This window comes from Equus przewalskii, chromosome 14, assembly GCF_037783145.1.
Source record: "Equus przewalskii isolate Varuska chromosome 14, EquPr2, whole genome shotgun sequence".
NCBI lineage: Eukaryota > Metazoa > Chordata > Mammalia > Perissodactyla > Equidae > Equus > Equus przewalskii.
The window spans coordinates 67131291-67144487 of record NC_091844.1 but is presented as its reverse complement, the minus strand read 5'-3'; the positions used below and the strand labels follow the sequence as shown (position 1 = coordinate 67144487).

The window sequence follows — 13197 nt, the reverse complement described above, 5'->3', positions numbered from 1 at the left end:
CTGTAGAGTGATTGGGAAATGTCAGTATGTGTGGGTCATTTCTCTGGAACCAGTCAGGTTTTCCAGAGAGGGGTCTTCTTATCTAGTGCTTTCAGTGAGCTCTAATGTGGGTGTACGTTACTTGTGCATACAGATAGGATTTAGTAGGTCTAGGCTGGTGCTTGGGAGTCTTTACGTCTAACAAGTTTTCAGGTGATGCTGATGTAGGAGGATTATACTTTGATTCTCAAAGCTCTTTTAGAGGGGGAGGGGGCGGGGACCGTGGTGTTATTAGCTCTGTGCTTACATTTTCACTGCTGAGTGGGAAAGTAGATTCAGGAAGCTTGTGAGGAGGGTGGGGATATGTCTTTTTTTATAAAAATTATCAATTCAGTGAATAGATGTTGAAGAATGTGTATAAATGAGCATCAAAGCTGTGGAAATTAATGCGAAATTGTCAGAAATGTTAGGGACCAATGAGGGTAAAGGAAGAGTTCTCTCCTATGTTGTTGCTGCATTTCCTTGATTAGTAGTGCAGTTGAATGTTTACATGTTTATTAGCAATTGGTGTTTCTTCTATGAATTACCTGTTTATAGCCTTTGTCTATTTTTGAGTTTTTTCTTGAACTCAAGAAGCTATTTCTTGGATATAATGAGCTATTTATGTATTCCAAGTATTAATCCTTCATCTGTAGTATATATCTTTGGTATTTTCTCCTAGCCTTTTGCTTTTATTTTAATTTTATGACTTATTTTATGGTACAGAGTTTTATTTAATTAAATCAGGTCATTTTTTCCTTTATGATTTCTGGTTTGTAATTGCTTTGAAAGGCCTTTCCTGTCCCCAGGATTATAAAAACATTCTGCTATATATTTTTTAATGCTTATTTTTATATCAGTAAGTTTTGTGTGTGTATAGTGTAAAGTAGAAACTTAATTTTGTTTTTCCAAATGAGTAATTTGACATTCCCATGTGACTGGCAGAACAATATATTTTCTTCCACTTGAGAGTTAACCTCTTTTAGTAATAAGATTGCTCCTGTCATTTCTTGATTTTATAAATGAATAGCCAAGCTTCTTGTGGCTCTAATAGCCTTAACATGTGCAACCAACTGCGAGGTCTCATTTGCTAATCATATTTGAGGTGTTAGAAAGGGATCATCTATAACTGATTTATTTTACCCTATCAGATGAGGGCTCATCTGTGTGGATTTGGGATACAAATCACCTTTCTGGACTGTGCTAAGTAAATTAAAGATAGATGGAGAGGATGGAATGGACACTCAGAATTCCAGCCAACATGGAAGTTTCCTGAGCATTAACAAAATCCATCTCATGGATCACAGGATATACAACTACTCATTTTACATTCTTGTAACTCTTACTCACCCATTTTCTGGTACCTCTTAAGAATCTCTCTTAGGGGCCGGCTCTGTGGCCAAGTGGTTAAGTTTGCGCGCTCTGCTGCGGCAGCCCAGGGTTCGGATCCTGGGCTCGGACATGGCACGGCTCGTTAGGCCACGTTGAGGCGGCGTCCCACATCCCACAGCTAGAAGGACCTGCAACTAATGATACACAACTGTGTACAGGGGGGGTTTGGGGAGATAAAGCAGGAAGAAAAAAAAAAAAGATTGGCAACAGTTGTTAGCCCAGGTGCCAATCTTTAAAAAACAAAAAAGAATCTCTCTTACCGTCCCATCAGGGAGGCTTTATCTTAGTGATATGTCCAAGGTTAGTTTACCTGACACAAATTTTTAGGGAATGTAATTTGCCTTAGAACCTTAGGTGGTATTTTTAATGCCTGATTTGTTTTTGTTATTCTTTTGCTCTGAATTAAGGTTTCTCCCTATTCATTCACCTATTTTTGTTTCTCTTCACAATACAGCAAATGGAAAGGTGACAATAGCAGCGTCAGTTCTCTGTGTATCAGCCCAGATGGAAAAATGTTGCTTTCAGCTGGTCGAACAATCAAACTATGGGTTTTGGAGACCAAAGAAATCTACAGAGTGAGTGAATCAAATTAGTTATAAGCGTAGCAGTCATCTAGAGTAAGTCTGAAGAAGGCAGAAGTCTGAGCCGTAGAATATTGGTTTAAGAATACAGTCTGTATTTTCAAGCTTACCAAAGGTAAACTTAATAGACAAAAGTTAGCCTCCAAATCTGCTTGATGTTATATAGGTTAGACATGTCTGCTTAACATGCATTGGAAAAACGAATACAATGAGAGGAATTTGAATTAGAAATCTTTTACTCTGCTATGCAGTGATTATGGTAATTTTGATCTCTATTTTGCATCCAGCATTTGGTGCACAGATAGTATTTAACTATGGAGATTGAGTATCACATTTTGAGTACACTCAAGGGTTACTGAACACTTGGTGCTGTGATGATGCCTTAAAATTGTGGTTTCGACTCACTGAGAGTAAAATGAAGACCTACAATTCCTTGGCTGTGTCTGAGCACCCAAGCACCCCTTTTACAATGGATAGAATTAAGTGATTCTTGAACTCAAAAATTGAAGAAATAGATTGTGGGCGGGGTCATGGGAGTTGAAAGGGACATCTTGATTTTCACTGTTTTCAGATAGAGTTTTTAAGAAGTGAGAAGAATTTAGCAAATAATCTTAGTTACATAGAATTAAATTTAACTGTTACCTTTAGTCTAGAGCTCTAATTTCAGTTATGTATCATATATATCTTGCTTGTGATACATTTGGACTCTTAGTTTTTGTTACTGATCTGTATCCGTCCTCTGCTAAATGAGATTTAACTTTCTCTAGCACTTCACAGGACATGCGACACCGGTTTCGTCACTTCTGTTCACTACTATCAGACCTCCTAATGAGAGCCAACCCTTTGATGGAATTACAGGTCTTTATTTCTTATCTGGAGCAGTGCATGACCGGTTACTTAATGTCTGGTATGTAGTCTTTTGGATTTGGAAGGTAGCTTTGCTTTGAAAAGACAGAATCTGTCACAGCTTACATGGTTAATATAAATGATGAGTATGAGACTTGCTTTATTGTATTTAATGTTAAATTCACACTGACTTGTAATGAAGAATTGAGCCTGCCTAAAAGCAGATCTTTATGAGAAAAAGTTAAGAGCATTCATTATATAATAGAACCTCCTCCTTGCTTGTTGGGAGGTTCAGGAGCCTGGATGTTTTTGTGACTGGGCAATTTAAAAATAACCTTTTTTTTTTTTTTTTAAATTTTAGGAAAATCTATGATTTTGTTGAAGTAGATGGCTCCACTGGGTTAATCTAGTGCAGTAGTGTCTATTTACTGATGATTTGCTGAGGACGTTAAATTCCTTGGCTGTCTCTGAAAATTTGCAGTAGTTGCTGTTACTCATTCCCTTTGAAACTACTTTTAAAAGTGAATAATTTGATGTTAAAGGGCTGTCAAAAAGTTTTTAAATTTAAGAAATATAGGAAATTCCTTGGATTTTATGACATCATCTGTTGGTGAAGTTAACTTTTTTCAAACCAACTATTCATGGACAAAATAAGTAGAGATTTTAAAAATAGAATAGTTTCTCATCTTAGTAATCAATTAGTTGAGCATGTTCTTGGCTATATAAAGTTACTCTGAATTTACACGGAATAATACTCAGAAGTGGGACTCATCAAATGTGTATTCCTTAAAGTAGTTTTGTTGGGAAAGGTTCATGAGGCCTAATGTGGACCTCTGTTCACCTTCAAAACCATCAGCTAAGGCCTGGTTTCTAATTATGCCTCTTGTATCAAATTGAGTTGGTTTTCTGTTCTGTATCTGATTTTTAAGGAGCTCTTGTTGGGATAATTTCTTTCAGTTTTAGAGGATTTAACACTTACTTAAGATATTAGTAATGTCAAGAAGTTAAAATCTGCCACCAAAGGCTCTTGACATTACTGAGGTGCTTCAGTTCTAAATGCTTCACCTTTTTGGCTCCTTAGACCTAGCGGTCTCCAGCTACAAAATTTCTTCTACGAAAGAAAAGTTGATTTCTCTTGTAAGATCCTGAAAATAATATCTGTATGCCTGGGGGCTTCCTAGTAATCGGGGAGTAAACTTAAAAAACAAACAAATTAAAAAGCTGTATTGAAAGGCTGCCTGAAAAGGCCATTTTTGAAGCTGCGGAAGTTTTGTTTTGGTAGGTAGAACAAAGGTAGCAAACACCGTAAGGTCCCATAATTACCTTTGAAAGACAGTTTCTATAAGGAAATAACATTTGAGAGTTTGCCACTGAATGAAAATTAAAAAAGAAAAACAAACCTTTCATATTACTGTAAGGAGACTGCTATCTCCTATTGATGGGCTAAGATAGTTTCTTCTGTATATGGGGGTCTGATGGCAGAGATTTTGAACATGTACGAGTGACTTCATGTTAGACTGAATTTTGTTTTCTTAACACTTTATTGTGCCTGAAATCTTTAGAATTTATCAAATCAACTCTTAATTTTGGTCTCGACACAAAAATATTGGAAGATTGTTCACTGGTAAATGTATAGAGTCTCACGAAAATAAACTGATTTTTCTTTTTTATTGAGATTATGATAGTTTACAACTTTGTGAAATTTCAGTTGTATGTTATTACTTGTCAGTCATACTGTAGGTGCACCACTTCACCCTTTGTGCCCACCCCCCACACCCCCTTTCCCCTGTTAACCACTAATCTGTTCTCTTTGTCCACATGTTTGTTTATCTTCCACATATGAGTGGAGTCATACAAAGATTGTCTTTCTCTATCTGGCTTATTTCACTTAACATAATACCCTCAAGGTCCATCTGTGTTGTTGTGAAATGGGACGATTTTTATCCTTTTTTATGACTGAGTAGTATTCCATTGTGTGTGTGTGTGTGTGTGTGTGTGTGTGTGTGTGTGTGTGTGTACACACCATATCTTCTTTATCCAGTCCTCAGTAGATGGACACTTAGGTTGCTCCAAGTCTTGGCTATTGTGAATAATGCTGCAATGAACGTAGGGGTACATGCGTCTCTTTGAATTGCTGACTTCAAGTTCTTTGGATAGATACCCAGTAGTGGGATGGCTGAGTCATATGGTATTTCTATTTTTAATTTTTTGAGAAATCTCCATACTGTTTGCCATAGTGGCTGCACCAGTTTGCATTCTCACTGGCAGTGTATGAGGGTTCCCTTTTCTCGACAACCTCTCCAACATTTGTTATTTTTTGTTTTGGTTATTTTCGCCATTCTAACAGGTGTAAGGTGGTATCTTAGTGTAGTTTTGATTTGCATTTCCCTGATGATCAGTGATGATGAGCATCTTTTCATGTGACTATTGGCCATCTGTATATCTTCTTTGGAGAAATCATATCCCCTGCCCATTTTTTGATCAGGTTGTTTGATTTTTTGTTGTTGAGTTGTGTGAGTTCTTTATATGTTATGGAGATTAACCCTTTGTCAGATATAATTTGCAGATATTTTTTCCCAGTTGGTGGTTTGTGTTTTTGTTTCAATCCTGTTTTCCCTTGCCTTGTAGAAGCTAAAAAGAAACTGATTTTGAATCGTGTTTGTAAATTGTTTGTTGCTGTTACTCATTGTTTATTTTTTTGTGCCTAGATTTTTTTAGCATCCTTATTGAGGTATAATTGATGTATCATAAACTGCACATCTTTAAAGCATACAATGTGATAAGTTTTGACATATGCGTTCATCCATGAAATCGTTATCACAGTCAAGACAATGACCATGTTTATTGCTCCCAAGAGTTTCCTCATATCTTTGTAATCCCCTTCTCCACCCCCATCTCCAGGCTTGTTGACATGTTTGGGACATTACAAATAAAGTTGTTATGGAAATTTGTGTACAGATCTTTGTACAGGCATATGATTAATTTCTCTGGTAAATACCTAGGAGTGCAATGGCTGGATCATATGATAGGTGTATATTTACTTTTTAAGAAATTGCCCATTTTTTTCCAAAGTGATTGTACCATTTTACATTCCCACTAGCTATAAGAGTGCTAATTTCTTCACATCCTCACCAGCACTTGATATGGTCATTTAATTTTAGCTATTCTAATAGGCATATGGTAGTATCTCAGTGTGGTTTTAATTTGCTTTTCCCTGTTGGCCATTGATGTTGAGAATCTTTCATCTGCTTATTTGCTGTTTGGCCTATTTTTTATTGAGTTGTTTGTTTTCTTATTGTGTTTTGAGAGTTCTGTGTATATTCTGAATACAAGTCCATTATCAGTTTTAGGCTTTGCAAGTATTTTCTCCTAGTCTATGGCTTGTCTTTTTGAAGAAAAGAAGTTATTAATTTTGATGAAGTCTTGATTATGTTTAGAAATCTTTGCTTAACCCAAGATCATGAAGGTTTTCTCCTGGAAGTTTTATGGTTTTAGGTCTTGCATTTGGTTCTGTGATCTGTCTTTTTTTTCCTGAGGAAGATTTGCCCAGCACCCCTTGCCAGTCTTCTCTTTTTGTATGTGAGCCCCCACCACAGCATGGCCACTGACAGATGAGTGGTGTCTGTGCATACCCAGAAGCGAACCCGGGCTGCCGAAGCAGAGTGTGCTGAACTTAACCACTAGGCCACCAAGGCTGGCCCTGTGATCTGTTTTGAGTTAATTTTGTGAATGTGGCACGAGGAATGCATTTAAGTTCATATTTTTGCATTGTGGCTATCCAGTGGTCCCAGTACCATTTGTTGAAAAGACTGTCTCTAGTGTATTGGTTTTGTATATATACCTGTGTATAGACATACAGTCAATTCTCATTATTTGTAGCAGGAATGTTGTATAAAGTCCTCATGAGCACTGACTTAGTGATACTATTACTCTTGTGGGAAAACACAGGGTTAAGTTTCTGCAAGCCTCTCTTGTCACAACATTTTTGTCATCTAATCAATATATAACCTTGTTTTATGTGTGTTTGTATTTAAAGATACCTTATATATATTTATATATGTATATACACATGCACATATGGTTAACTCATGTCAGAACAATGTTTATCTAAAAGAAATATTTTCTTCATAAGGCACGTCACAGCTTTTTTTTTTGTTAGAACGCTAAACAGCACTTCAGCACTACTCTTCGGGGCCGTTTTAAACAGTGAGATCACCAACAAAAAACACAAAAGCAAAAAACATGGCACAAAATAGAGTGCAGAAAGAATACTTGCTCATAGTATGAGAGTTGAAATAAGAAGACAGAGCACAGCCTTGTTTGACCTCGTGCCTGTGGGGTAACCCATACTTTTACTGCTCTGTGCATGCCTGGTAAAGACCATGAAAGCGCCACAAATATTGATTGTGGGGGTTGCAAATAAATTTTGGCAAGTAGATGAATTCTCAAATAAGGAATCAGTGAATAATGAGAATCATTTGTGTATGTGTGTGTATATATATATATATTTGTGTCTATTTCTGGACTCTATTTTCTCAGTATTATTGTGATGTTCTCCTCAAATTAATCTATAGATTCAATGCAAACCCAGTCAAAATTCCAGCAGATTTTTTTTTTTTTGGTAGAAATTGACAATTTGATTTTAAAATTCAAATGGAAGTGCAGAAAACATAGAATAGCCAAAACGACTGTGAAAACAAGAAAACAGTTGGAGGACCAACATTGTCTGATTTGAGGACTTGTTGTCAGGCTACAGTAATCATGATAGTGTGGTATTGGCATCTAGATAGACAAGTCGATTAATGGAAAAGAACAGAAAATGTTAACTCATTGTTTAAATCTTCCATAAACATATCAGTGCTTACTTTTTTCCCATACAACCATGTTATATGGTAGTGACACGAATGCTTTCCTTATTTTGATCTCTAGTCACCTTATTTAGCTTTTAAAAGATGAAAAAGCTTTTCATAATCTAATAATCTAATCTAACAACCTGTAGGTGTTTGCTTTTTTTTTCTTTTTAAATCTGTCTTATTATCTAATCATTGGTTTTGTTATCTAGGCAAGTCCGGTCAGAAAACAAAGAAAAGAATGCAGTGATGTCTTTTACAGTTACGGATGAACCTGTCTATATTGACTTGACTTTGTCAGAAAACAAAGAAGAGGTAAATGGCTCGATTTTTGAGAATTTGTTTTTGGATTTCATAAATATTACTTTTAAAAGCATGGTTTTGATGATTTAATGACTCGGGGAAGAGGGGATGTGGGAGGAAGAATGAAACATAAAATTCTTCCTAGACTGTTTGAAGTAACCATTAAATCACTGTGGTGAGCTCTTAGGAGGGGAAAGGATGGTCACAGTGGCATTTTCAGCAGCCCTGACTGCTCTGACCCGTGGGGCATGCCAGCTCCCTGTCGTCAGCCTCTGCACTTGGTAGTGACTTCGCTCCCTTAACTTCTAGGCTGCATTTAATTTTGATGTTAACAACATAAATTGTTATTTTCATGGCAGTAATTATTTCTAAATGCAAGAGTTGAGCATCATTGCTGTTCTTTTTCTCTGATTATTTAAAGGAGCAGGGAGGAGAGTTGAATTTTCCTAAGTATATCATGCAAGTAATTATCTATTACAGTAGAGTATGTTACCTATTAGAGTAATCAGATAAATGCTTTTTTTTAGCCTGTCAAGTTAGCTGTTGTTTGCAAAGATGGTCAAGTTCATCTTTTTGAACACATATTAAATGGGTAAGTAAGAAATTTTCAAGTCCCTGACTTATTTCTTCATACTTCCACTTTTTCTTTGCATTATATTACTTTTCAGTTAGATTATTTTGAAAGCATTCTTAATTCTTTCTTCATATGACTATATACATTCTCAGGGAGAACTCAAGCTGTTGGAATTGTGGGCCATTTCTTCACTTCATATTTGTGGTTAAGAGGGTGGCTTTTTATGATGTATGCTTAGTAAATGTTGGTAGTTCCAGTGATAAATTTTAAAAGAAAGTGGTCCAGTCGGAGGGCTTTGCTTATGAACTTTGGTGACTTCATTCCTGTTTTTGATAGTGCTTCCCTTTGGCACACAGATGGGGATCAGTGAGGCCGGCCGTGCTAGTGTTTGGGTGGACAGAGGGGAGCAGTGCTGTTGGTAGGTTGTGTAGGAGGCATAGAGCAGGGCCAGCAAAGTGTGGCCTGCAGGCCACATCTAACAGAGAACATGTGTGCCCCTCCTCCAGCATAATGAAATGTTTGCTATCTAGCCCCTTACAGAAAGTTTGCTGGTCCTTGCCATACTTTATAAACATGGTCTGAGACTCAGTTAGGTGCACAGTTATGTTAAACTTTAAAATGGTTTCAACCTTTTATTGTCAATTGCTGTCCTTTCTTTTAAAATCCTAGTATAGGGATTTATTTAAATATAAATTAATTCTGAAAACAGTATACATTTATTTTAAAACATTCAGGATGCATAGACAATTGATTATAAAATCCAAGTCTCCTTCCATTGAGTTCTCTCTAGAGCTGTTAATATTTTAGCGTAAGACAATTGAGCCCTTTATTTACCCAGTTGTATTTGTGGTAATCTGGTGGTTAAGATTCGACACTCTCGCCACCACAGCCCATGTTTGTTTGCTGGTTGGGGAACCACATCACCTGTCTGTCGGTTGTTAAACTGTGGTGGCTGCGTTTTGTTGTGATGCTGAAAGTTATGCCACCGGTATTTCAAATACCAGCAGGGTCACCCGTGGTGAACAGGTTTCAGTGGAGCTTCCAGCCTCAGACAGACTAGGAAGAAGGACCAGGCCACCCATTGCTAAAAAAATTGGCCTTGAAAACCCTATGAAGAGCAGTGGAGCATTGTGTGATATAGTGCTGGAAGAGGAGAGGATGGAGCAAAAGACTGGGCAGGGTTCCGCTCTGCAGTGTACAGGGTCGTTAGGAGCCAGAATTGACTCAATGGCACTAACAACAAAAATGTGTACATGGAATGTATAATTGAAGGTCCAGAAGTAGTGGGCCTTGCTGAGGACTTGACCAGTAGTAAGCCCTTAAAGGATTTTAAGCAGAGAATTGATGGCCTTGACTTAAGTTATTCTTTCTGATGTGTCGAGAATAGCCTACAGAGGGGCAAAGACCAGAGCAGAGAGCAGAAATCCTGGATAGAGATGGTTGTGGAGTCAGGGTACAAGGAGGAGTGTGTTGGAAAGATAGAGGTAGTGGGGTGCTTAGAATGGAGATTATGGGTGTGCACTAACTGGTGATAAGATGTCTGTGGTGTGAGGAGTGAGCGGCTGAGATACAGTGGAAGACAGTGTTGTTGGAGGTAGAAAAGTTAAGGAATTGGGAGGCCAGAATGTCAGAAGGATCATCAGACGCTAAGGAAGGAAGTTCTGGGCCAGCTCTGGTGGCCTAGTGGTTAAGTTCCACGTGCTCTGCTTTGGTGGCCCAGGTTTGGTTCCTGAGTGTGGACCTGCACTACTGTTAGTGGCCATGCTGTGATGGTGGCCTACATACTAAAAAACAGAGGAGGATTGGCACAGATGTTAGCTTAGGGCAAATCTTCCTCAACAAAAAAACACACACAGACATATATATATATAAAAGAAGAAGAAAGGAAGTCCTCAGGAGTAGTGTTGGACAGAATGACAGTGAGCCACTAAAATCTTTAAAAAATGTGGGAGAGTGACCCAGAGATCATTGGATGATGGCAGGAGGGGAACGTAGCTGGTACCTGGTGACAACAATTTCAAAAGTTGTAGAGGTGAAGGAGAGACTGTTTGTCTTGAAGTGTCAGTGAAGAGCAAAGGAAGGGCACAATTAAATCATGTCCAAGGCCCTGGCACAAAGGGTGTTGGAGAGAAAACAACTATAACTTGGGAGGGCTGAGGGATGAGTCGACATAGAGCAAGAAGTTGATGAGATCCCTTAGGGAAGAAACTGAGAGTATAATTTTGCTGGTTATATTTTGTTGATAATTTTGTTCCTGGAACTATGTGGTAGGGTCGTGGTGAGGCTCTTGAGGGTTGGGAGTGATTGGAGGTGGGGCTTGTTGGAATGGGAAAGTACAGAGCCATTGGGACTGAAGCTCAGGATGGTGAGAGAACACTTGGGAGCTTGAGGCCTCATGTCGGGGTTGACAGTGGGAAATGGATCTCAAGGCAGATTTTGGTGGTGAGTACTTCATGTTGCGGGTGTTGGGGATAGATGAAGTCTTGACAGGAACACTAGTGCTCTGGGGCTCCGATCTCTTCTGATAGTAGTGTGGAGGCGAGAGGAGGGTCACATTTCATCACTTGATGCCAACTTTGGAGAATCAGTATGAAATGTTCTTATTTCAAATTTTCTAATCTAATTTTCTCCCCATTTGTAGATACTGCAAAAAGCCCTTGACTTCAAACTGCACAATTCAGATAGCAACACCTGGGAAAGGCAAGAAATCAACACCAAAACCCATCCCTATTCTAGCAGCTGGTTTTTGCTCAGACAAAATGTCATTGTTGCTTGTATATGGCAATTGGTTTCAGCCCACCATTGAGCGAGTGGTACGTAGATGCTAATTTAGAGTAAAACAATAGAGCATCAACATGTCCAATGGGAAAGAATGATTTTAAAATGATACGTTGGTCTGCTTATAGGAATACTTACAAAAGTCATATTTTCCCTTAACTGAAGGACCTTTCATTGAGTGGTTTATTTTAATTTGTGACAACTTTCTTTGTATAAATTTTACTTAACTCAGTACATCCAAAATATCTTTTTAATGCTTAGTCAATATAAAACATTATTTAAGATATTTTATTCCCTCTCCTCCTTTTTTTGGCATTTTGTCTTTGAAATCTGGTGTATGTTTTACAAGCACATCTCAATTTGGACTAGCCGCATTTCAAGTGCTCAATAGTCACACATTCCTAGTGGCTACCATTTTGGTCAGCATAGGTATGGGTGAATTTTGCCTAATTATGCAAAAGATAAATCTTCAAAAAAGAGCCCTTAGAAATAGCACCCATTGAATTGTCTAAGCAGAGATATAATGGGCAGTGCAATGGGTTAGCGTTTCTGATTACAGAAGTTTCTTTGGAGACTGTCGGTGAGTTATGAACATGTCCAATAGGCGATTTCTTAAACTTGCATTTATAATAGTTTTATTCAGTAAGGCCCTCAGGGGGACTGTGAGTGGAATATTGCATGCCCAAGAAAGCTCTTGTTGAGTTTATTTAAATGCTTTTTACTTTTTAAAAATTTAACACATGGGGGCTGGCCCTGTGGCCGGTGGGTTAAGTTGGCGCGCTCTGCTTTGGTGGCCCAGGGTTTCACAGATTCAGATCCTGGGCACGGACATGGCACCACTCATCAGGCCATATTGAAGTACGTCCCACATGCCACAACTAGAAGCACATGCCACAACTAGAAGGACCCACAACTAAAAATATACAACTATGTACCGGAGGGCTTTGGGGAGAAAAAGGAAAAATAAAATCTTTAAAAAAAAAATATTTAACACATGGATATGGTTTAATAAAAGAAAAGTTTTGAGCTGTAAACGTAAGTCTCCTTGCCACATGGGAACCCCTTAACCTCTTTCTGCAGGTGCAGCCATTGATTCCTGTTTATTTTGTGTCCAGGTATTGATTGATTGTATGGGCATGGAGAATTACATAAAACCTTAAAGCTTTATGGGTACATAGGTACTTTGCTGCAACTGACTTCCCTCCCCTGTTGAATACCATGTCAGAACATGGAGATGCGCCTTGGAGCACTTTGTTTTAATCAGCGGTGCTGTCTTTGACTTGCTTGTACAAGGATAGCAGTAGAAAATTTTAGGGTAGGACTTTTTTTCTTTTAAAGCACAGATTATTCTTTACAAGGGTGATGAACTGATATGTTTTCTTTAAAATCTGTTACATTTTTTAAAAAATCTGTTGATCTTTTGAAACTATATATGTGAAAAATTTGAGTAGTATGTAATTTAAGAAGAAAGTAAACGTTATGCCCAGTATCTTCAGTTTATCCGTTTTCCTCAGCCACTATCAGTCTGAATGGTTATCACTCTGAATGGCTTAACATTTTTGTGTGGAAGCTGTCCATACTTTTTGTATTTTTATAAAAATGTACAACTGGACATGTAGTTTTTCATTTTATTCTTATTCCCGATTGCTTTGTTTGATATTGTCTCTCTCTTTTTTCCCCTTCTCACCCCACTCCCCCTTTAAAATTATATTTCCAGGCATTAAATTCCAAAGAATCTCATGTGTGTTTAGTAAGAGATATTTCAAACTGCTGGGCTCCAAAAGTAGAAACAGCTATAACAAAGGTGAGTGCATTATGTATTAGAAGTTGAGAAAAAAGATTTGGGTGAATTTAA

At 37.8% G+C, this 13197-nt stretch overlaps 1 protein-coding gene and 1 non-coding gene across 2 annotated transcripts in view; both read left to right on the top strand.

Annotated features, from left to right (window-relative positions):
* Positions 1-13197, top strand: part of WDR43 (WD repeat domain 43) — a 47490-nt gene that overhangs the window by 15278 nt on the left and 19015 nt on the right. The window contains exons 4-9 of the mRNA XM_070572955.1: positions 1865-1985; positions 2759-2898; positions 7900-8002; positions 8518-8582; positions 11206-11377; positions 13060-13146. Of these exons, the coding sequence (XP_070429056.1) occupies positions 1865-1985; positions 2759-2898; positions 7900-8002; positions 8518-8582; positions 11206-11377; positions 13060-13146 (688 nt within the window). The remainder of the gene's footprint in view (positions 1-1864; positions 1986-2758; positions 2899-7899; positions 8003-8517; positions 8583-11205; positions 11378-13059; positions 13147-13197) is intronic.
* On the top strand, positions 2358-2442 carry LOC139075875 (small nucleolar RNA SNORD53/SNORD92). Its single transcript, XR_011526787.1, has one exon. It is a non-coding gene; the product is annotated as a small nucleolar RNA SNORD53/SNORD92 (small nucleolar RNA).